This window comes from Geotrypetes seraphini, chromosome 13 (genome assembly GCF_902459505.1).
Source record: "Geotrypetes seraphini chromosome 13, aGeoSer1.1, whole genome shotgun sequence".
Classification (NCBI taxonomy): Eukaryota; Metazoa; Chordata; class Amphibia; order Gymnophiona; family Dermophiidae; genus Geotrypetes; species Geotrypetes seraphini.
This window is the reverse complement of record NC_047096.1, coordinates 53,135,666-53,161,144: the sequence shown is the minus strand read 5'-3', so window position 1 is coordinate 53,161,144 and position 25,479 is coordinate 53,135,666. Positions and strand designations below refer to the sequence as shown.

General features: G+C 43.1%; 1 protein-coding gene across 4 annotated transcripts in view; it reads right to left on the bottom strand.

The window, feature by feature from the left end:
* KIRREL3 (kirre like nephrin family adhesion molecule 3) overlaps positions 1-25,479 on the bottom strand; it is a 1,600,598-nt gene that overhangs the window by 10,265 nt on the left and 1,564,854 nt on the right. For all 4 annotated transcript variants that reach the window (XM_033917922.1, XM_033917923.1, XM_033917924.1 and 1 more), the window contains one exon: positions 5,952-6,038. In XM_033917922.1, the coding sequence (XP_033773813.1) occupies positions 5,952-6,038 (87 nt within the window). The remainder of the gene's footprint in view (positions 1-5,951; positions 6,039-25,479) is intronic.

Below are 25,479 nucleotides of genomic sequence, written 5' to 3'. Positions count from 1 at the left end.
ACTCACAGCCGTAGCCGCTATACCAATTGCGGCAGGGAGATCCCTTGCTGTGATTAAGTATTGTGGCCTTATCTAAAGTAACCCGGTTCTGTAACCGGCGTGTCTAAAATGGACGTCGGTTACAGAATCGGGTTTAGTTTGGGCGGGTGTAAGCCCGGGACAGGCGTCCTATACAGAATCCGGGTGTAGGCCCGGGACGGGCGTCCTATACAGAATCCGGGCCTCAGTGTTTAAGTGCTGAATATTGTCTTAAGTTGCCTTATCTTAATTGGCTTAAAAATAACCGGATATTCAAAGCTGAAGCCTGCACAATTCCTGGCTTGGAAAATCCAGGAATAATGCCATTGACAGTGAGCAAAATGCTCATGTCCAACGGCTGAATATTGACCTCAAGGTGTGCAGCTAATACACTTTTCTCCCAGTACCCTCGTAAATCTGTGTTTGCAAATGTATGTGTCTTGCACATGCTCCACCCAAACTCCTTTTCCATCTGGAGTCAATTCTTGGATTGTTTCTGGAAGGCTATTTGTGTAAACCCATTCTTAGCTTTTGTTAGTTTGACACACATGGGAGTGTTTATCCTTTTTTGTTTAGTTTGCTCATCCAAACTCCAAACACCAAAAAGGAGATCAAAGATCCCTCATGAAAAAATACAAGTGAAAAAGAAGTAGGGGAGGGAGAAGAACATAAGAACATAAGAACATAAGAACATAAGAACTGCCTTCTCCGGATCAGACCTTCGGTCCATCAAGTCCGGCGATCCGCACACGCGGAGGCCCTGCCAGGTGTACACCTGGCGTAATTTATAGTCCACCAAATCCTTATATGCCTCTCTTAAGGAGATATGCATCTAGTTTGCTCTTGAAGCCTAGGATGGTCGATTCTGTCATAATCTCCTCTGGGAGGGCATTCCAGGTGTCAACCACTCTCTGAGTAAAGCAGAACTTCCTGACATTAGTCCTGAACCTGTCCCCCCTCAGCTTCATTACATGTCCTCTAGTCCGTGTCAAATTGGACAATGTAAATAATCTTCTCTGCTCTATTTTGTCGATTCCTTTCAGTATTTTGAAGGTCTCGATCATATCCCCACGCAGTCTCCTTTTCTCAAGGGAGAACAATCCTAGTGTTATAAGTCTGTCCTCGTATTCCAGTTTCTCCATACCCTTCACCAGTTTTGTTGCTCGTCTCTGCACCCTCTCCAGCAGCTTTATATCCTTCTTTAGGTAGGGGGACCAATGTTGGACACAGTATTCCAAGTGTGGTCTGACCATTGCCCTATAAAGCGGCATTATAACTTTCTCCGATCTACTCGAGATTCCTTTCTTTATCATGCCCAACATTCTATTTGCCTTCTTTGCCGCTGCCGCGCATTGTGCCGACGGCTTCAGGGTCCTATCTATCAGTACACCCAGGTCCTTTTCTTGTTCACTCTTCCCCAGAGTTGCACCTGACATTGTATACTCGTATTCCTTATTTTTATTGCCTAAATGCATTACCTTGCATTTCTCCACATTGAACTTCATCTGCCATTTCTCCGCCCATGTTTCTAACCGACACAAGTCGCTCTGGAGTTTCTCTCTATCCTCCTGCGATCTGATTGCCCGGCATAGTTTTGTATCGTCTGCAAACTTGATGATCTCACTGGATGTTCCTTCCTCCAGGTCATTGATATAAATATTAAAAAGGATCGGCCCAAGTACCGAGCCCTGGGGTACACCACTAGTCACTTTCTCCCAGTCGGAGAACTTCCCATTTATGCCCACTCTCTGCTTTCGGTTTTCCAGCCATTTGCCTATCCATCTTTGTATATCCCCCTCTATGCCATGACTTTGTAGTTTCCTGAGAAGTCTTTCGTGTGGAACTTTGTCGAACGCTTTCTGGAAGTCCAAGTATATTATGTCCACCGGCTTCCCACTATCAATTTGCTCGTTCACGGTCTCGAAAAATTGGAGTAAATTAGTCAAACATGATTTCCCTTTCCTGAATCCATGTTGACTGGGTTTCATCAAGTCGTATGCGTCCAAGTGCAGGACTATGCTATCCTTGATCAGTGCTTCAACCATCTTGCCAGGGACAGACGTAAGACTAACAGGTCTATAGTTGCCCGGTTCCCCTCTCGATCCTTTTTTGAAAATTGGGGTGACGTTCGCTATCCTCCAGTCGTCCGGTATCTGTCCAGTTCTGATTGTCAGGTTTGCAAGTTTTTGCAATAACTCTCCGATTTCAAACTTCAATTCCTTTAAGACTCTCGGATGAATCCCATCCGGTCCAGGGGATTTGTCACTTTTAAGTTTGTCGATCTGATAGTATATCTGGTCTAAGTCCACCTCAACTGTGGTGAGGCTGTCTTCTATTTCTCCTGCAAACACTTTCTCCGCTTCAGGTATTGTTGAGGTGTCCTCCTTCGTAAAGACGGACGCAAAGAAGGAATTTAGTTTGTCTGCGATTTGTTTATCTTCCTTGATGTACCCTTTTCTTCCCTGGTCGTCCAGGGGTCCCACTGCCTCTTTTGCAGGTTTTTTTCCCTTTCACGTATCTAAAGAAGGGCTTGAAGTTTTTGGCCTCCTGGGCTATTTTTTCCTCATATTCCTGTTTTGCATCCCTCACCGCCTTGTGACATTTCTTCTGATCATCTTTATGTTTGTTCCAGGCTTCGGTTGTCTTTATGCATTTCCATTTTTTGAAAGAGTCCTTCTTTTCTTTTATGGCTTCCTTCACCTGTATGGTAAGCCATGCCGGTTCTCTTTTGCTCTTTGTTCTCCGATCTTTGGAAATCCTCGGAATGTAGAGATCTTGTGCTTCTGTGATAGTATTTTTCAGTAGGGTCCATGCCTGATCAACCGTTTCAAGTTTGTCCACCATCTTCTCGAGTCGTTTTTCTACCATGGCTCTCATGCTATCGTATTTACCCTTTTTAAAGTTCAAGGTGATGGTTAAGGTTTTGGCATGTTTCCCTTTCCCGATGTCAAGTTTAAAGTTGATTACATTGTGATCACTCGTTCCCAGTGGAACTATGACTTCCACTTCTGTTATCGGTCCCGTGAGGCCATTTAGGACCAAGTCCAAGGTGGCGTTGCCTCTTGTCGGCTCTTTTACCATTTGTTCCAGGAAGCAATCCCCTAGCACCTCCAGGAACTTGGCTTCCTTGCCGCAGTTGGAGGTTGCTAGTTTCCAGTCTATCCCTGGGAAATTGAAGTCTCCCAATATAATTACATTGCCTGTCTTGCATTCTTGTTTGATTTCCTCCATCATTTCTGAGTCAGTTTCCTCCGCCTGTCCTGGTGGACGATAGTAAAGGCCAATTTTCGTATCTGCGCCATATTGACCAGGAATTTTGATCCAGAGTGATTCAAGCTTCTCTTTCATTTCTGTTGTAACCATTTCAACAGAATCTATTCCCTCCTTAACATATAGAGCAATACCTCCACCTTTCTGCCCTACTCGATCTCTTCTATACAGTTTGTATCCCTGTAGTACTGTGTCCCATTTGTTTTCTTCATTCCACCATGTTTCTGTTATGCCAATGATATCCAATATGTCATGTCTTGCTATTGTCTCTAGTTCCCCCATTTTGTTACCCAGACTTCTAGCATTCGTATACATACATCTAAGTTCCCTTCGTGTTACCTTTTTGGACCTTCTACTCTTGGCCTTCCCTGTAGTTTCAATTACGGTATCCTTTACTGCTCCTGTGTTATCACCTTTGTTTGCTGTGTGGTCGTCCCCTCCTGTGTCTGAGTTGTCCCTTCCTGCTTTTTCTCCCTTATTGGCTGTGAGGTCGTCTTCTCTTGTGTAGGTGTAGTTGTCCTTGGCTTCTTCGTCGGGGCATCCTGCTATCCGTACCATCGACCGGTGGTCGACTGTCGGCTTTCCCCTGTCTTTCAGTTTAAAGCCTTCTCGATTGCCTTCTTCATGTTGCCTGCCAAAACTCTTGCTCCTTCCTTGTTGAGGTGTAGTCCGTCCCTTCTGTAGTACTTGCTTTTTCCCCAGAACGCCGTCCAGTTGCGCACGAAGTCGAAGCCTTCTTCTTCGCACCATCGTCTCATCCAGAAAAATAAATAGAAAGGAAATTACCTTGTTCCACCCAAACTCCATCCATGTCAATATTCACCTGCAAGCACGTGGCATTGCATTTTGTCATGCGTGTAATATACGTATATGTCCACATAGGCATGTACATGACTAGAATTCTGGCATATTGTATGTCCTTGCTTCCTAAAACTAGGCGGCTCCTTATACAATTACCCCATAGTGGCTGCATATTGGCGATGGTGATGGCTGTATTCATGTGGAGGGGCATAATCGAAAGGAACGTCTAAGTCCGTTTTCATTTAAGTCGCAAGTCGTCCAAAGTAAAAAACAGCCTAGGACACATTTTCGAAAAATACATCCAAAATAATTTTTGTTTTGAAAATCGTCTAACTATACGTCCTACCGATCTGATTGTCCAAGTCGCTAAATCGTCTATCTCTATACCACATTTTCGGCCAACTTTTCATCCAAGTCAAAAACACCTAGAACAAGCCCTATTGGACGTGGGAGGGGTCTGCAAAGCGATGGACTGAACACCCAGACATGGCACCTAAATAGTGGGGTACCTTACAGGGCACTGCTGTGAACTTCACAAAAAGAGTGTCATGTCATCATCTCACTACAGCTCCCATATAGGTCACCTCTAGAATCCCCTAAACTCACTTATCTACCACACTAATAGCCCTTATGGCTGCAGGAGCCATTTATATGCCAGTAGAAAAGGGTTTTGGGGGTGTATAGGGGAGTGCACATGTTTAAGTATCAATGCAGTGATTACAGGGGCTTATGGGCATGGGTCCTCCTCTCCATGAGTCCCTAACCCACCCCCAAGACGGCTTAAGCCGCCTCTGTGCTGGACGACTAGGCTTTGCTATGCCAGGCTGCCAGGTGATGATGGTCTGCAGACTGAATTTTAAAGGTGTGATTATGATTTTTCTGGGGTTGGGGGGGATTGGTGATCACTGGGGTAGTGTTTGGGGGGTCTGTTTTATGTGTTTGAAGTGCTTATCTGGTGACTTCAGGTGGGTTTTTGTGACTTAGACCATGTTTTACGTGGTCTAAGTCACAACGTCCAAGTTCTGTCTAGGCTCTGTTGTACAACTTTCGGTTATACATGCTGTACGACTAAGTCTAAGCTGGCCCATATCCTGCCCAACTCCCACCCTCGACACTCCTCCTGAAATGCCCCATTTAGCTTTGGTCATTCAGCGGCACTATGAAGGCCTAGGTCATTTTTAAATATGTCCAAAACCCGGTTTTATTATCGGCACTTGGACATTTTTGACTTATGATCATCCAAGTGCTGACTTAGGCTGGTTTTTGGATGTTTTTCTCTTTTGATTATGAGCCCCATACTCTGTATCTCACCTATATGTACAGTGCCACTAAGAGTAACTTTTCAGTTTTATGCATGGTAGATGTTACATTCTGCTTTGATAAAAGTAGATAAAATGATAAACTCTCATCTCTATATCATAAGGAACAGAGAAGATTTTGTCCATATAGAAAATGCATGGAAACTTTTGATTTATGATAATAAGTTAATTAAATGACAAGAAATTTGGACTTAACTGCTCACTTTTCTAAACCAGAGTGTGAGGTGAGTTAAAATTCAGGTAGAGTAGGTAGGACTCTACCTTAAAAGGTCCCCAATCTAAGTTGCTACTTGAAGCAGTGGAGGGTTAAATAACTTTCCCAAGGAATATCAGTTGGGAGAAATGGGATATGAACCTGGTTTCCATCATTTTCAGCTGATTGCTCCTACCACCAAGCCACACCAGTCCTGGTTTTACTGTACAACATACATAGCCTTTTAGATCTGGTTTCATTATGAATAGCTAGACCCTGTGTGTAATGGTCAACAAGGACTGGTCCAGAAGTTATAGGACTCTCTTGTCAGGAAAGAGTCTTGGCCTCACCTTCAGGTTCTGGAACTCCTTCTCCTCTTCCTTGAGGACCTCTAGTTGTTTGAGGACAGAATCTTGCTGGAATTCTCCTCGATCCATCTTAGAAAAAAAAAAAAAAAAAATTAATATATATATGCAATTTTAGAAAATGAATTGAATGGTAAGAGTCAACAGTAGCTCAATTTCTGTTTCTTTTGATCGTGTAGTCTTCCTGCTTGATAAAAGTCAATTGCACAATAATTGCACCACAGAGATGCTATGATATGCTTATTATAGGCTCAGCTTTATTCTGGGTTCCGTACTGGGCTGGCTTTAACCATTATGCAGATTAGGTGCCTACCTAGGATGTAAGCTCCAATGTATTTTTTTTTTAGCAAAAAAGTATTGTTACTGATATACCAGGCCATTCTTCAGGAGTGGGGTGATCACTGAGGGACCCACCCCACAGTAGCCATGTTCCCTGCAACCAGTCACAGAATCCAATGGAAAGGCAGCACTGAGTGTGCAGAACCTGAGCTCTTTTATTAATATTTGGGGACCATGGGTCTAATCTAAACTAAACTAAACCTTGGTTTGTATACCGCATCCTCTCCACAATTGTAGAGCTCGGCACGGTTTACAAGAGTTGGGAGAGAAAGGAACTTCAATGAAGATTAAAGGATATAGTGAGAAAAATATTTGGAGAAGGAGAAGTATTACATTTTTGGGAATAGCCAGGTTTTCAGGTTATCAAGCAATAGGAAAGGTGCCGGTACTTAGTACCCCCTCAAAAAAAAAATCCTGGTAAGCTCCCTGGAGTGGCAAAGAGCAGCTGCAGTTAAAGCAAAACAATAGCTTTTGATAATCATATAAAACCAAAGAACTATCAGCATGTACTTTTTCCTGGAGAGAATGTGGGAAATTTTCAAATACAAGGAGACAATATGCGCAAGCCATGCTCATTCAGAATAACACAACAACACAAAAACAAAAGCAACCCCTCCTTCCCAGGGTCCCAATCTCCACCAAATAAAGGAAAAGAAGAACATCAGTAAGCTATAGCCATCAGTAGTTCAATATCCGACTCTGCGCCACTGGATTCAAGGTATTCCAGAAAGGTTTTGGCCCTGGTACTATAAAATATCCTTTATTTTCTTCAACAGTCTGAAGCTTTAGAATTAATGTTTGTATCTAGTACATCCAAGATGATCTAACTAGACTCAAGTACTGAACAGTCTGTATCATATTTAGGGCTCCTTTTACAAATCCGCAGTAAAGGCTTCTACCGTGGGCTGGCAAGGTAAATGCTCTGACGCTCATTTATTTATTCCATTTTCTATACCATTCTCCCAGGAGAGCTCAGAAAGGTTTACATGAATTTATTCAGATACTCAAGCATTTTCCCCTGTCTGTCCGGGTGGGCTCACAATCTATCTAATGTACCTGGGCAGGGCAGGATTAATTCGTCGAGGGCCCTTAGGCACACAAATACACTTGGCCCCCCGCCCCGCCCCACCCCACCATGTGCCCAGGCAGAAACAGGAAGCGGCGTCAGAGGGAAGCTTTGGACAAGTAGCACCGCTTGCATAATTACAGTTCCTGTTGCCTTTCTTACCAGCGTTGCTTGCATGTCTTACTTTCCATCGATTGGGGGGGGGGGGTTGCCGATCGGGGTGGGGCCCGTGTTGTCGATCGGTGGGGCCTGCATTGCCGATCGATGCTGAAGGGGCCCATCGCCGTTTGGAAAAAACAATGTTGATGGCTTCCTTCATCGGAACCCCCTGACCATTTTGGGCCCTAGGCACGTGCCTACTTGGCCTATTGATTAATCCTGTCCTGTACCTGGGGCAATAAGGGGATTAAGTGACTTGCCCAGGGTCACAAGGAGTAGTGTGGGTTTGAACCCACAACCTCAGGGTGCTGAGGCCGTAGCTTTAATCCATGCACCACACTCTCCCATTCTCATAGAAGTCCTATGAGCGTGGGAGCATTTACGTTGACGACCCGAGGTAGAAACCTCTACTGCGGCTTTGTAAAAGCCAGCTTTAGTGAGATTCAGTATTCATCATTCTATATGCAATGAAAATAAAATAGAACTGCTTTGAGATATTTAGTTACTGTTGATTCATTATTGTCTTAGCTTGGATCTCTTTGTAAATAACTACGAAGTTGTGAAACTTTTCCTAGAGAATTATTTTTGTCCTTCGGGATGTGGCATAAGGTTGCTTGACTGCTGGCTGTAGGCCTTTAGCCCTCAACACTAATTCCCATACTTCATAAAAGCTGCATATATTTTGTTTCCCATTTGGGAGTGAGGATGGTGTGAGAAGGTTTGAAATACAAACAGGAGATTGGTATCTATATCAACACAGTTCAGAAAGAAAAGAGATTAACACATCTGTTAATTCCAGCACATTTGAATTATAGCATTCAGCAAGGCAAGCTTTTTAAAAGTATACAGAAGTTTCTTTCAATGTAATTTAATTTAATCAGTTAGCAGTCATGAAAAAATTAATTTGTTTTTTCCTCATCTTTTTTCTTTTTTGTAGTTCACAGCTCGTTGGCTCCTAGCTTAGGCGGAGAATGGAGTCCTGCTTTTAATAATGAGTCACTTTCTGAAGCCTGCTGCTGAAACCTTCACACTGCTATCATCCAAGTGAGAAAGAGTTTTCTTTTATTATATTTTTTGACATTTTTGGCTATATTTCCAGAATACAGATCAGCTCAAAAGCAAGTATTAGTTTAAATCACGCCTTTATCTACTTTAGCTGATTCGCACCCTTGAATGCTTGGTTGTCTCATTCTGCCTGACTGTAGTTTTTGTGAGTGAGGAGAGGTTTGGTTTTTAGGTGCATTTTACTTAAGCAACAGTGCCTATTAGAGAGAGTTCATCCATTAGTCTGTTTGTTCATCCATTTATTTGCATATTTGCAAGTTAATCATTTGTGCACAACCTCACTCTATCTTGGAGAGCAGGGGCACAAAGAGAGGGCTGGAGTCCTACTGGCAGAAAGAAAGCTGCAATGGTGATAAAGAGCTAGTGGGAGTCCTGGGATCTAACCGGCAGGGAAAGAGGAGCACCATGGAGAAGAGTTGGCAGAAATCACCGAGTCCACTGGCAGGAAGAAAGCTGCAGCATTCTAAAGAGTCGGCAGGAGTGCCTGGTCCAAGAGCAGAAAGAGAAAAGAACAGAGAAGAGCTGGTGGGAGTCCCTGATCCTACCAGCAGAAAGGGAGGAGCAGTGATTTAAACAGCCAAAAGGAACCCCTGGGTCCCACTAGCAGGAAAAGAAGCACGGAGAAGGAAGAGATGGCTGAATAACTGGAGCATAAGATAAGGAGGCAGGGATAGAGGAGAAAAAGAGATTGGGGGGGGGGGGAGGAAGCATAAGTGAAGAGTGGGTTTAGGAGGAAAGAAAGGGATAGAGCATAAGAAAAGGGATGGGGTTACTGAGGAGGAGAGAATAGGACACAGAACATATGGGACGGGTTGGGGAGGAAACAAGGAACGGAGCATAAGGAAAAAAACAGTGTTAGATGGGGAATAGAGAAGAGAAGGTGAGTGCAAGATGGGAAGGGAAGAAGGGAGTGAAAGGCCAAGGGGAAGGAATGGAGATAGCATGCTAGATTGAGTAGTGGTTAAGGAGGTGAAGAAGAGTACATGGGTGAGTGAAAGAGGAGAAGGGAGAATGCAAGAGAGAGAGCAGCCACATAGTCTTTTTCAAAGTAGAAGCATTGAGAACTTCTACATATTTATATTTATGTAATCTTTCCAAACCTGCTGTCAAATTCTCCTGAACATACCTGTCAATGGAAACAATTGGATGCACTTCAAAAACCTGTTTGCATCACTGGTTGGTAATAACCAAAGAAACCAGTAGCAAACTAGGGGCATTCAATAATTTATTTTGGACTGAAAACAGCCTATTGTCTTTAAACATGTGAGCAAAGAAAACCGCAGACAAGCGTTTTTTTGCTAGTTCAGCTTGTCTGCGGTGTTCTTTGCTCACATGTTTAAAGACAATAGACTGTTTTCAGTCAATTCTTTATATGTGAGTTTGCAAACAATTGGACCCCTGAGGGAGGCGTGTTCACTGAAACACGGACCATGTAGGGTCCGGTTGGATTTTTACCAGTGTAATTTTTATCATTGTACTTTTTTCATTGAATGTTCATGTTTTTATATGTCAGGGTATAATAAATTATCTCCAGAACATCTGTATCCACAGTATTTTGGTTTTGTTTTCAAGATAGAAGAATCTACAGGCAAATTCATGGCAACTGTCTTCTGGGATGATGAAGGACTTTTGCTTCTGGAGTTCATGCCACAGAAGACAACCATAACTGGGAAGAGTTACGCCAATGCAATGATCACTTTGCGGGAGTCAAAGACGAAGAAAACACACAGCAGATGTGCTCTTTCTTCACAACAATGCACTGGTGCACATGTCATGATAATCACAGACTGCCATCCAAGAATGTGGGTTTCTGCAGCTGAAACATCCACCCTACAGTCCTGACCTGGCTCCCTCATATTATTTCCTGTTCTGAGTTTTGAAGAAATCTCTCCATGGATAGTGGTTTTCAAGTGATGAAGATGTCAAGGAAGCTGAGACGCCCTAATTTGAAGATCAAACAGAATAATTCTTTTCAAAGGGATTAAAGTCATTGCAGGAAAAGTGGATAAAATGTATGGAGCTAGCAGGAGACTATATTGAGAAATAAAACCAAAAAGTTCTTGAAAACTCTTTTCTTTCCTACTGAGGTATTCTTTATATGTGAGTTTGCAAACAATTGGACCCCTGAGGAAGGCGTGTTCGCTGAAACACAGACCGGTTGGATTTTTGCCACTGTAATTTTTATCATTGTTCTTTTTTCATTGAATTTTCATGTTTTTATATGTCAGAGTATAATAAATTATCTCCAGAACATCTGTATCCACAGTTTTTAGTTTTTGTTTTCATCAGTGGATTGTTTTCACTGTGGATCATTGGGTCTCCCCATTTTTCTTTGTTGTGCTGATTCTTCTGTCTTGAACATTTTTGGGATGGGGGATGACTTGTGCTTCTACTGCATTGACTCCATTTTGGACTCAGGATTTCTGTGATAGACCCAAGTCTCATCTCCAGTTACCAAATAATGAAAAAAAATCACTTGGTCTTCACAGAGCATCTCAAAGTTCTCTTGACAGCACTGGAACCTTGTGGCCTCCTGACATGGCGTCAGCATTCTTGGAACCCATCTTGCACTAACTTTGGACAAGCCCGACTTTTAATGAATTATTTTCCAAACTGTACCTGTTAAGATGCCAATTTCTTCAGGTTTCAGGTTTATTTAAAATTTGATAATATCGCTTATAATACTTCTAAGCGATGTACATTATAAAAACAGGGATACAACAGTACAAGTTAGGAACATAGACAAGATCAAATAAAGACCAACATGATACAAAAGGGTCAGGGGTAGAACTACAATAATTATAGGAAAGAAACAAATATGGGAAATACAAACTGGGTTAACGGGAATGTCTGGAGCCTCCTATAATTTATATTTCTTTAAAAAGAGACGTTATTCAATTGAAGATTTAGTTTTCAAAGGCGTCTTTATATAGCAAGGACTTCAGGGAGCTCTTGAATCTATCAAGATTTCATTCTCCTCTGAGAAAAGAAGACAAAGTATTCCATAACTGCATTCAGGAAACCTAATTTGTTTGCCTGAGAAAATTAAATCCTCGTCTTTCTTACACATTTCTGTGGAAGTTGCTTCCACAGGCCGTCCAGTGTGAGAGTTGTCTTCAATGGACTCTCTACCCCACTTAAATAGCTTGCTCCAAAATTTTACTTTGTAGGAAGATGGGGCAGACTCACCATAAACTGCAGTCATGCATTCATGGGTCTCCTTTGGCCTTTTCCCTTCTTTTGTGAGAAATTTTTATCACCAACCGGTGCTCCAAATCTAGCAGTTTCTTACTTGATTCGCACAAGGACTCATAAAAACATAAGAACATAAGCAGTGCCTCCGCCGGGTCAGACCATAGTTCCATCCTGCCCGGCAGTCCGCTCCCGCGGCAGCCCAAACAGGTCACGACCTGTCTGAATCACCAGAAGGGGCTCCCTTGCCACCTTGGTTTTTCATTGAAGTCCTATCTTCCCATCGAAGTCCTAACCCTCCGGTCTTGCACATGCACGACCTGTTGGGTTTCTATACTCATTACCTGGTTAGCTTTCTATACTTGTGTTACATCCCAGCTCCTCCCTCAGTATCCCACGATCCCTTTATCTCTCAGGAATCCGTCCATTCCCTGTTTGAATCCCTGTACCGTACTCTGCCTGATCACTTCCTCCGGTAGCGCATTCCAAGTGTCCACGACCCTTTGGGTGAAAAAAAATTTCCTTGCATTTGTTTTGAACCAATCTCCCTTCAGTTTCTCCGAATGCCCCCTCGTACTTGTTGTCCCCTTCAGTCTGAAGAATCTGTCCCTATCCACCCTCTCTATGCCCCTCATGATCTTGAAGGTCTCTATCATATTTCCCCTGAGCCTCCTTTTTTCCAGAGAGAAGAGCCCCAGCCTATCCAACCTCTCGGCGTATGGGCAGTGTTCCAGCCCTTTTACCAGTTTTGTTGCTCTCCTTTGGACTCTCTCAAGTACCGCCATGTCCTTCTTGAGGTGCGGCGACCAATACTGAACGCAGTATTCCAGATGTGGACGCACCATCGCTTGATACAATGGCATGATGACTTCCCGCGTCCTGGTTGTTATGCCCCTCTTTATGATGCCCAGCATCCTGTTGGCTTTTTTCGAGGCTGCTGCGCACTGTGCAGATGGCTTCAGTGATGCATCCACCAGCACACCCAAGTCTCTCTCAAGTCTGCTGTCTCCCAACAATGCCCCCCCCCCCCCCACAATTTGTAGTTGAACAACGGGTTCTTTTCCCTATATGCATGACCTTGCATTTTTCCACGTTAAAGCGCATTTGCCATTTGTTTGCCCAGTCCTCACACTTGCCATTTGTTTGCAGGTCCTCACACTCCTCCCTGGACCCAACTCTGCCGCACAGTTTGGCATCGTCTGCAAATTTTATAACCTCGCACTTTGCCTCCTTTTCCAGGTCATTGATAAATATGTTGAAGAGTAACGGCCCCAGCACCGATCCCTGTGGCACACCGCTTGTGACTCCCCACCAGTCAGAATATTGGCCCTTCACTCTGACCCTCTGCAGTCTACCCGACAACCAGTGCTTGATCCATCTGTGCACATCCCCTCCCACCCCGTGGTTCCACAGCTTCCTAAGCAGCCTTTCATGTGGCAGACTCTCCTGAGATCCTGTCTCTTGGAATGCTAGACTCACACTGAGCCACTACTGTGCACAAGTAACCTTGAGACAAGTCACAACATGCATAGATTTGTTTCAAAATGCTTGTTACTTTCTTTCATACTCAGGTAGATAAATTATTGAAGTGAAACTGGGACAGAGAGTGGCCACACTTACGAATTTGGCAGTTTGGTCTTTTTTAGGTTCTCTTCAGCTTTCTCATCAGCCCATGCCCAAATGGCACCCCAAAGTCAGCAGTGGGAGCCAGAAGGTCAGGAGGGTGGATGGGGAGAGGGGAGAAGGATGTGACTTATCAGTGAATTCAAGGGCAATATATAGGTTCTGTAAATTACATCCCTTTTAAACTATTTTGGAATTCTCCTGACAATAACTGAATTATAATCAATCAAAGCACATGCAATAGCTTTCAGTTGTATAGGCAAAGAAATAGTGCTGTCTGCATCTTTTGTTATTGAAAGCAGGTTTTCTAAAATTGCACACCACTGCTCAGTGCCTATCTTGAGAACACTTCACTAAAACAAATCAGTCTGCTGTACTTACATGGGCACACCAGATTCTTAAAGCAATTCCAGTTTCTGTTAGAATTAACCATTTAAGCTGTGCCACTAGACCCTTCAGCTTTGTGGACCTTTCTGTTAACTACACAACTCCTAGCATTGCAACCAAGAATTTGATAATTAAACAGGTCATAACCACCCCAACAGCACCCCTCCCATAAAGAACAAAACACCTCAGTGGAATCAAGACAGTAGCAAAACAACTGATCATGCCAAAGGAAGTATCATGTAGAATGGCATGAACACATCATGGCCCTATAACTGGGGCAGAGCACCACAGACTGTCTGTGGAAAATATTTATTTTAATTTACTTTTTTTTATAATTACTTGATTCCTTTTAGAACAGGGGTGTCAAAGTCCCTCCTCGAGGGCCGTAATCCAGTCGGGTTTTCAGGATTTCCCCAATAAATATGCATGAGATCTATTAGCATACAATGAAAGCAGTGCATGCAAATAGATCTCATGCATATTTATTGGGGAAATCTTGAAAACCTGACTGGATTGCGGCCCTCGAAGAGGGACTTTGACACCAGAGTGTGATAGGCAGTGGATCACATCAGACAGCAGTAGTTAAGGGCAAGGGGTCGTATATTTGATATACTGTCTTTCTGTGGTACAACATAGTTTACATATGATATACAGGTATTTTAGCTAGTATTTTAGGTATTTTAGCAGGTATTTTAGCTAGTATTTTAGCCCGTTACATTAAAGGGTGCTAGAATATATGTTTGTGTGTCTTTATTTCTGTCTCTCTCTCCCTCCCGCTGTCTATCTCTCTCCCTGGCCTCCTTTGTCTGTCTGTCTTTCTGTGTCTCTCCCTGCCCCTGTGTCTTTCTTCTTTTCTTTCTATCTATTTGTCTCTCTCCCTGCCTCCTATGCAGCAGCATTTCTCTCCCACAACTTCCCTGTGCAGCAGCCACAGCAGCATTCCCTCCCCTTCCATTTCCCTCCCCCCACACCACTTCCCTGTGCAGCAGCGTTTCCCTTCCCGCGGTCTGGCCGGCTTCCTTAGTTCCTTCCCCCCCCCTTCCCTTCCCGCGGTCCCGACAAACCTTCCGATTCCAGCAGCGTCTGCAGCACTCTACACATGCTGCTTCGGGGCCTTCTACTGCCCAGCAAATTTCAAAAATTAAGAAGATTAGGGGACACTCAATGAAGTTACATGGAAATACCTTTTAAAACAAATAGGAGAAAATCTATTTTTCACTCAAAGAATAGTTATTGTAAGCTCTATGGGGCAGGGACTGTTTCTTGCATGTTTTATATACAGTGCTGTGTGCATCTGGTAGTGCTATAGAAATACGATTGCTGTTGTTGTAAAGCTCTGGAACTTGTTGCCAGAGGAAGTGGTAACAGTGGTCAGAGTAACTGGATTTAAAAATGTTTTGGAAACATTCCTGCAGGAACGTCCATAGCCTGCTATTGATACAGACATGGGGGAAGCCACTGTTTGCCCTGGGATCGGTAGCATGGAATGGTGCTACTATTTGGGTTTCTGCCAGGTACTTGTGACCTAGATTGGCCATCGTGAAGTACAGGATACTGGGCTAGATGGACCATTGGTCTGTCCCGGTATGCACATTCTTATGTTCTTATGTGAGCCATTGTGATATCACTGATGAGGTTGGTCTTAGGCATTGGTGGAATGAGGAATTATGACATCACAGTCTCAGCTCTGGAATGTTGCTACTGTTTGGGTTTCTGCCATGTACTTGTGACCTGGATTGGACACTGTTGGAAACAGGATATTGGGCTAAATGGACCATTGGGTTGACATAGTATGACTATTCTTACGTTCTTATGTAGAGCAGAGCAGGCAGTGATGCAATGGCAGAGGCTAGAGTAGTACTAGCAATAATAAAACAGGGCACTAAGGGGACAATGTTATAACTGGGCGTCTCCATTTAGGAGTGATAGGAAGCTATTCTAAAAGAGAATCTATGTGGCATTTCTCAACCAGTAACTTCAGCACAGCCTCTTTACTACCAGGTGCAGCAAGTGTGCAAAGCATTTGAAACAATTAAAAAAAAAAAGCCCCATCCCGCATTATCTTAATTGTGCTCAAATTGTATGTTACAAAATGGCCAGAAAACATCTCTGTCTTTCTCTGGCATAGCTGCCCATCTTCCTGCATTCTAGATGCAGCTCTGCCTGCAGTTAGGCACACAACTAATTACAGAGGTTGGGGATCATTCATCCACTAAAGTTATCTTGGAAGGTAATTGGTAACTTGTGATTAAGAGGTGCAGCATCATCTTAAACCCCATGTTCTCTTTTCTGCATGGAGCCTGCAGCCTAGAGTCAGTAGCTTCCATTGAACTTAGCAGAAAAAGGTGTCTCTGGAAATGATATTGAATGCCCCTAAGAACTTAAGAATAGCCTTACTGGATTAGACCAATGGTCCATCTAGCCCAGTATCCCATCTTCACGGAGGCCAATCCAAGTCACAAGTACCTGGCAAAAACCCAAATAGTCACAGCACTGCGTGCCACCAATCCAGGGCAAGCAGTGGCTTCTCCCATGTCAGTCTCAACAGCAGTTTATGGACTTTTCCTCCAGGAATTTGTCCAAACCTTTTTTTTAAACCAGCTACATTAACCGCTCTTACCAGATCCTCTGGCAAAAATAGCCAATTTTTTTCTCAACGATTAGCCTTCTGAGAATACATGCATTCTGCATAATGCTGATCCTGAAGTACTTTAAATACCTGTACAAGACTTCTTCTCTACAGTCCATGGTGTTGACTGTGGCTGTTGCTCCTGGAAATGAGGCAGAAGGAAGAGCAGAAGACATCACACTTTCCACTACCTGCTCTACCTGTGGGGTGTTCTTGGACCTAGCAGTATCTTTTAACACACCAACAAGAAGACCTTCTAGACCCTTTTTGTCACTAAAATTTCAATATATTATGATTCTTCTAGAATTACTTCACTTGAGGATTCATAAGTTCAGTATCTGCCAAAACCAGTTCTATACAATTTCCAGCAGGGGACAGAATACATCTACTACTGGATTATATTGGCTTCACTTGCTGCTGCCCTTCTATTTCTTCACTTCTTTGCTCATCTACTCTTTCACAGTTGTGCTGGATGTTGCATCTGTTGGTACTCTCATCTTTTAAAAAATTCTCTTTAGCTTGTTTGATAGACTACAGAGGGTTATACTCCCCGATATTCGTGCGGGGTTCCATTCCAGGAACCCCCGCGAATGCTGAAAACCCGCGAATATGTTTTTTAGCGGGAGAGATAGGAGAGGGCAGCCAGAGCGCCGGCAAATGAAGGAAATCACTTGTGGTATGCTCTGACTGCCTCTTCCTGTACTAAAGTCAGGCCTCACCAATCAGGAGCTGCATGTCAAAGCACCTCCTGATTGGTGAGGCCTTACTTTAGTACATACAGCGAGTGATTTCCTTCACTCGCCGGCGCTCCGGCTGCCCTCTCCTGCCTGGTCATTGGTGGTCGGAAACTACCGCAAATGACCAGGACCACGAATGACTGGGGGAACACTGTATCACCTTCTCTGTTCCTCTGCAATGGGGCTCGTGTTAGCCCTGCATTCCTCAACTGCTTTCCCTCAGATGGCTCTACCACCATTCCCATGCCTACCCTCTCCAAGCATTATGTATGATTCAATCAGAATACATTGTAAGCTCTATCAAGCAGTTTACCCTATTGCTACCTATACATTATGAGGCTCATAATCAAAAGAAAAATACGTCTAAAAACCCGCCCAAGTCGGCACTTGGACGACCTAAAAGACAGGTTATCCAAGTGCCGATAACTGAAACAAGTTTTTAGACGTATCCAACATAAGAACATAAGAATTGCTAGTGCTGAGTCAGACTAGTGGTCCATCATGCCCAGCAGTCCGCTCAAGCGGCGGCCCTCTGGTCTAAGACCAGCACCCTAACTGAGACTAGCCCTACCAGCGCATGTTCTTATTCAACAGAAACTTGTCTAACTTTGTCTTGAATCCTTGGAGGGTGTTTTCCCCTATAACAGCCTCTGGAAGAGCGTTCCAACTTTCTACCACTCTCTGGGTGAAGAAGAACTTCCTTACGTTTGTACAGAATCTATCCCCTTTCAACTTTAGAGATTGCCCTCTTGTTCTCCCTACCTTGGAGAGGTGAACAACCTGTCCTTATCTACTAAGTCTATCCCCTTCAGTACCTTAAATGTTTCGATCATGTCCCCTCTCAATCTCCTCTGTTCGAGAGAGAAGAGGCCCAGTTTCTCTAATCTTTCGCTGTACGGTAGCTCCTCCAGCCCCTTAACCATCTTAGTCGCTCTTCTCTGGACCCTTTCGAGTAGTACCGTGTCCTTCTTCAGGTACAGCGACCAGTGCTGGACGCAGTACTCCAGGTGAAGGCATACCTTGGCCCGGTACAGCGGCATGATAACTTTCTCTGATCTGTTCGTGATCCCCTTCTTTATCATTCCTAGCATTCTGTTTGCCCTTTTTGCTGCCACCGCACATTATGTGGACAGCTTCATCGACTTGTCAATCAGAACTCCCAAGTCCCTTTCCTGTGAGGTCTCTCCAAGTACCGCCCCGGACATCCTGTATTCGTGCATGAGATTTTTGTTACCGACATGCATCACTTTACACTTATCCACGTTGAACCTCATCTGCCATGTCGATGCCCATTCCTCGAGCTTGCTTATGTCACGTTGCAGATCTTTGCAATCCCCCTGCGTCTTTACTATTCTGAATAGCTTCGTATCATCCACAAATTTAATCACCTCGCTCGTCGTACCTATGTCCAGATCATTTATAAAGATGTTAAAGAGCACGAGTCCAAGCACCGAGCCCTGTGGCACCCCACTGGTGACGCTCTTTCAGTCCGAGTATTGTCCATTTACCCCCATTCTCTGTTTCCTATGCTCCAGCCAGTTTTTAATCCACGTGAGTATTTCACCCTCAATTCCATGGCTTGCAATTTTCCGAAGTAGTCGTTCAAGCGGAACCTTGTCGAACGCCTTCTGAAAATCCAGATATACAATGTCGACTGGATCGCCCTTGTCTATCTGTCTGTTTACTCCCTCAAAGAAGTGCAGCAAGTTCGTCAAAAACGATCTGCCTTTGCTAAAACCGTGCTGACTGGTCCTCATCAGCCCGTTTCCGTCAAGGTGATCAATGATGCTGACTTTATCAGTGACTCTACCATCTTTCCTGGTACAGAGGTCAGACTCACCGGTCTGTAGTTCTCCGGATCTCCCCTCGAACCTTTCTTGAAGATAGGTGTAACATTCACTACCTTCCAGTCTTACGGAATCTTTCCCGATTTGATCGACAGATTGGCTATTAGTTGAAGCAGTTCAGCTATGGTACCTTTCAGTTCCTTGATGACCCTCGGATGGATGCCATCCAGTCCCGGGGATTTATCGCTCTTAAGCCTATCAATCTGCCTACATACCTCCTCTAGACTGACCGTCAATCCTGTCAGCTTTCCGTCTTCGTTTCCAGCATATAGCCTGATGGGTTCCAGTATGCTGTGTACATCTTATTCGGTAAATACAGATGCAAAAAATGTGTTCAGTTTGTCAGCAATTGCTTTGTCCTCCTTTAGTGCTCCCTTTATTCCATGGTCATCCAACGGTCCTACCACTTCCTTTGCGGGTCGTTTCCCCTTAATATATCGGAAGAAAGGCTTGAAGTTCTTCGCCTCCTTGTCTATTTTTTCCTCGTAGTCTCTTTTGGCCCCTTTTACTGCCTTATGGCACCTGCGTTGATGTTGTTTGTGCTTGTTCCAGTTTTCATCCGTTTTTGACCTTTTCCATTCCTTAAATGAAGTTTTCTTGTATCTGATCGCTTCCTTCACCTCTACAGTGAGCCATGCCGGTTCTTTGTTCTTTTTCCTCTTGGATCCCTTGTTGATACGCGGTATATATATATTTTGCGCCTCGGTGACTGTGTCCTTAAAAAGGGACCAAGCTTGCTCTAGCATTTTTACAGTGCTTATCCTCTTCTTAATCTTCTTCCCTACCATGAGTCTCATCCCTTCGTAATTCCCTTTTCGGAAGTTCAGTGCCGTGGTTGTCGTTTTGGACCGATGTTTCTCCCCTGCGTCCAGATCAAAGCGGATCATATTGTGATCACTGCTTCCCAGCGTCCCTTCTACTTCTACATCTTGTGCTGGTCCTCGCAGGCCATTTAGAATTAAGTCCAGAATTGCATTTCCTCTAGTATTTTCCTTGACAAGTTGTTCCAGGAAGCAATCGCCTACAGCATCCAAGAACTTGGTCTCTCTAATGCAGCTGGAGATGCCTAGGTTCCAGTCTATTCCCGGATAGTTGAAGTCACCCATGATAACTGTGTTGCCTCCCTTGCAGTTGCGTTTAATCTCGTTTGTCATTTCTCCATCAATTTCTTTGGACTGCCCTGGGGGTCGGTAGTAGATGCCGATCTTCGTTTCCAGGCCATTTGTTCCTGGAATTTTGACCCGTAGAGACTCTAACTTATCCGTCAGTTGTGGCGTGTTCTCTCCAGCACATTCAATTTCCTCTTTGACGTATATGGCAATGCCCCCATCTTTTTGAGCCACTCTGTCTCTGCGGTATAGTTTGTATCCCGGTAGCACAGTGTCCCAGATGTTTTCCTCAGTCCACCATGTTTCCGTGATGCCTATGATGTCAACGTTATCTTTTTGTGCTATGGCTTCTAATTCACCCATCTTATTTGTAAGGCTCCTTGCGTTTGTGTACATACACTTGAGTTTGCAGCTTTTTCCTTTCTTGCATTTCCTTCCCTCTTGTGTCCTTTTCGATCTCTCTTGCCTGTAATCCGGTGAGTCTTTCCCTCTTCTTCTTGCACGGTATCCTCTGGGTATACCGGTTCCCGAACCATCGACTCTCTCTCTCTGTCGACTGTAGGCTTTCCCCTTCTTCCTAGTTTAAAAACTTGTCCATTTCTCTCTTGATGTTGCTTGCAAGTAGCCTCGTTCCGTCTCTGCTGAGGTGGAGTCCATCTTTCCTGTAGACCTTCCTGTAGAGCATCCTTTCTGCCTTTTCTTCGGTGTCCTGTCTATACAGTACTCTTTTTGTGTTCCTTTTCTGTGAAGCCAGAGGTTGATAGATTTGTACAACTCACTTTTCCTTGTTTTTGAGAGAGATACTTTGAGTCTGTCAGAATCACAGAATCCTCTGTAATTCTATTACTCCCAGTCTACATCAGTGACTACTAGAAAGCACAGACAATATCGTCTGCCCTACAGTCACTACCAGCTCAAGCCAACCAGACACAGACAGAAAGCCTGAGAGTTTGAAGGAAACATTTTTATTTGGCTCACAGAGCTGTACAGCGCTGTGTACATCTGGTAGCGCTATCAAAATAATTAATAGTAGAAATAGTAGTAATGATTTAAATTTTAATTTTTTTTGTACCTTTTGCACTCCAGCAAAACAACTGTTTTGAAGCAGCGATGAATCACGTTTACTCTATGAATACATGAGGAAAAATGGTATGGTATCTTCTTTTTCCAACGAAGCTGTTGATATTATCACTCATGGAATTTCAAATGACAGGCTTGTTTTGCTGCTTTTCAAACGGTTTCAACACGATTAGTGAACAGTGCCTTGGGCTTTTGCATTTTCCCTCTCCTACAGAGACCCCATGGTCCAAGGTCCTATGGATTGTGCTTTGCCACCAAAAAAGAATGATATGAATGGAGACTTCAAATTCCATCCTCTTGCTCATTTGATTCAGTTAAAGGTATACAAACCAAAAATGATTTCATTTGTCACAACTTACCATTTGCATAAATGTGTATCTCTGTGGCTAAATACTGCTGCCTCTGTCAATTAAATTACATTGATGTCTTCTATCCCATCAATACCTATCAGTTCTAGGCAGTTTACAACAAGAAATTAGCCTGGGCATTCCCAGGGAGATTACAAGGTTCATAGCTATAGTATGCGTTGGGATCTGGGAATGGTCGATACGGTTTGGTTTGATCATTTGACAAATTTCTTGAATAGTATGGGTTTCAGTTCTTTCCTGAATGTTTTGTAGTTGGGCATCGTGGTCAGCAGATTTGAGAGGTGGTGGTCTATTTTTGCTGCTCTGGTGGCTAGTAGACCGTCATATATTTTTTTGCTTTGCATGCCTTTGATTGGGGGGTAGGTAAAGTATGCTGACTTCTCCTTGGTCTGGATGTGTTTTTCCTGATTAGGCAGTTGTTCAGATAGCTTGGTCCATTTCCATTTAGGGCTTTGAATAGGGTGCAGTATTGAATAGGGTGCAGAATTTGTGTTGTATGCTCTATCTATATATTAGATATAGAACTTTGAATTTTCTTCGCGCAACAACTGGTGTATTAACTCTGTCACCCCTTGGCTCTTGAGAACAGTGTTCCCAATTAAACCACAAAGCAGACTCCGAGGCCTACTGAGGGAGCTCATTAGAAGTCACTTCTGAACTTTTGTTTAATATAAATCTTATTCTAGATGCCTATTTCCATGTGTTCATTCTCTCTCTTCAGCAAAGAGCATACATGTTTTTGATTCTCCACAGCATTTGAAGAACAGACAAGACACAGGAAAGGCTAAAAAGGAGGATCATAATGGACAAAAAAAATCCTTTCAAAAAAACCCTATTAGTATTAAGAAGAAAATGAGAAAGTAGCCATAGAAGAACTATTGCGAAGGTGAATCTGAGTCACAATTTTTAGCTCCATGGAGGGTGAGACCAGTTTTAGGGATGCTTATAGACATTTGATGATCTGGATATATTATTCCCAGACTGATATGGCCCTGATTCCATCACACAGGATCAAGAGTCTTGGCTCTGCTTATCTAGCTAGAATCAAGGGCACAATAGTATTTTGCAGCACTTGTAATCACTGTATCTGTTTGGGCATAAATAACCCTTCCCCCTATAAAAGATTTGTTAGAATAATCAATCCTTCCCACGAGAAATGCACGTGTGTGGTGCAGTGTTTGAGGTTGAGGGTTCAAATCCCACACTGCTCCTTATGACCCTGGGCATGTCATTTAATCCCCATTGCCCCAGGCACATTAGATAGAGTGGGAGCCCACCGGGACAGTTAGGGAAAAATGCTTGAATACATGAATAATTTGTAATCCTAATAGAATTGTAGGATATGTGGAATATAAATAATTTTTAAAAAATTGGTCCAAAAATGATCTTGTCCTTAATCATTGCAGCCCTGTAAAATAGTCCAAATTTGTGGCCCCAAAGTCAGATCTTTATCCAATAACTCTCTTCCCTTTCAGGTTCATGTATTACAGAACCTTTGAAGGCTTTAATCAGTTCCCTAAGTATTGGAAACCACATTCAAAGCCCTCTGATATCATGGGAAGAGGTGCAACTGTTTAATGGGGAATAGTATTTGGATGAAATGGGTGCTTAGGCAAGAGTTGCTTTTGATGCCTCCCTTCCCTTTCAGGTTCATGTATTACAGAACGACTTCCAAAATATCATATGGAATTATTTGGTGCTCCTTTCCTTCAGCTTGGCACCCAGAGTGGTTGCCTTTCTTGCACTGCCATTGAGATGGGCTTGATAACTAGTGATGATACTGAGCTGTCTAGGCTACTAGTAAAGGATTTTACCTGACATAAATATCCTGCTGGGAGCTCTGTCATAACAAGGCTCTCAGCCAAATTCTTCATCATGTTGAGATTTATTCTAGTCTTAGTGTCAGGGCCTGTTATCACCAAACCTCAAGCTAGAGATCTGATAGGTGGAACACTGGTGTTTCACTCTCTGAGTTACTGGTAGATACACTATAAATCAGCTTCCCAACACCTGAGCTCCTTGCCATTTCTCCTTTTTTTGTAGAATCTAAGTAAGCAAAGTATCTTATATTGCCTTAACTGCCCACTTTAATAGTGAGTGTGTTGTTGCTGAAGCAACCCAACCCCTGAAGGTGTGGCTCACTGGTTGTGAGATCAAATCTCAGTGCTGCTTCTTGTGACCTTGGGCAAGTCACTTAACCCTCCAGTGCCCACTGCTTTGAATGTCAGCTTTGGGTTTTTGCCAGGTACTTGTGACTTGGATGGGATAATGGGCTAAATAGACCATTGGGCTGATCCAGTAAGGCTGTTCTTATGAAGCAAGGTTTGCTCAGGCACCAGGTAAAAGAGCTCGCTGGGAACAAGTAAGTATTTCTGGCCCTTTGAGGGTAAGCTGAGGATGACTTAATCATAATGGTAAATCCTGTGGTAAGCTATCTAGAATATCTGATCTGTTATCTATGATCCAAATCTTAAATTTATGACCTGTTTATCTTCTGACCTGAGTTTATTTCTATGTTCCATGACTATGTTTGGATTCATTGAATCCATTTATGTTGTGCCAGTTCATGCTCCTGTGGAACAGGTGCAGACATTCTAACCTGGACTGACCTTTCTTGTCAGTATTGGAATCTGTTATTGCTTTGAAGCACTGACACCTTCTGAAAGCCTGCAAACACTTCTACTCCTACCCTTAAGGAGGGTGTGTTTATGCTTTGATATATATATGAAGTTAAGTGTGTGTTGTCTTGTTACCTCACTGCAAAGAATAAACTCTGTTAATTACAGGAGAACTGTGATCTTAGTAATTCCAGCTAAAAACTTGAACTTCTATTTCTCTTGCTCCCTCATTCTCCTTCTACTTCTACATAAGAATATAAGAATAGCCATACTGGGTCAGACCAGTGGTCCATCTAGCCCAGTTTCCTGTTTCCAACAGTGGCCAATCCAGGTCACAGCACCTGGCAGAAACCCCTACAGTAGCAAAATTCCATGTTACCGATCCCAGGGCATGCAATGGCTTTCCTCATCTCTGTCTCAATAGCACGCTGTGGATTTTTCCTCCAGGAACTTGTTCAAACCTTTCTTAAGCACAACTATTTGTAGATGCTTTTCTTAAAACCTAGTGAGATTTGGTTCTCCGGTTTGGGTGGTTTCCAATCTTAAGGGTAGTTTCAAGTTTTATTAAAATTTTGATGCATCGCAAAATCATAAATTCAAAGCGAATTACAATTAAAAACAGGGTCTCAGTTACTAACTAGAACAAACACACAAACATTACAGACTTATACATAGGGGAAGTGTGGAGAGCTACCATAAGCATAGTAAAGTAACAAGAAAGGTTGAGGAGGAATGATTTAAATTTGTGATAGTATTTTATTGAAATATTACCACCAATTACAAAAACTGCTGTATTTCTGTAACTACTCGTTATTATGCTGTTTGCTTTTATAATTATATATGTTTAATATGTACATGGCTTAGATTTAAGTGGTTTATAAATTTAAAAAAATAAATAAACCCAGCTATGCTAACTGCTGTAACCTCATCATCTAGCAACAAGTTCCAGAGCTTAACTATTCTTTGAGCAACAAAAACATTTCCTCCTGTTTGTTTTAAAACTAATCCCATGTAATTTCATCAAGTGTCCCCTGTTTTTTGTACTTTTTGGAAAGGATGAAAAATCAATTCACTTTTACCCGTTCTACACCACTCAGGATTTTGTAGACCTCAATTATATCCCCCTCAGCCATCTCTTTTCCAAGCTGAAGAGCCCAAACCTCTTTAGTCTTTCCTCATACGAGAGGAGTTCCATCCCCTTTGTCATTGTGGTTGCTCTTCTTCTAATGCTGCTATGTCTTTTTTTGAGACACAGCACCAGAATTGTGCTCAATACTCAAGGTGAGGTCACATC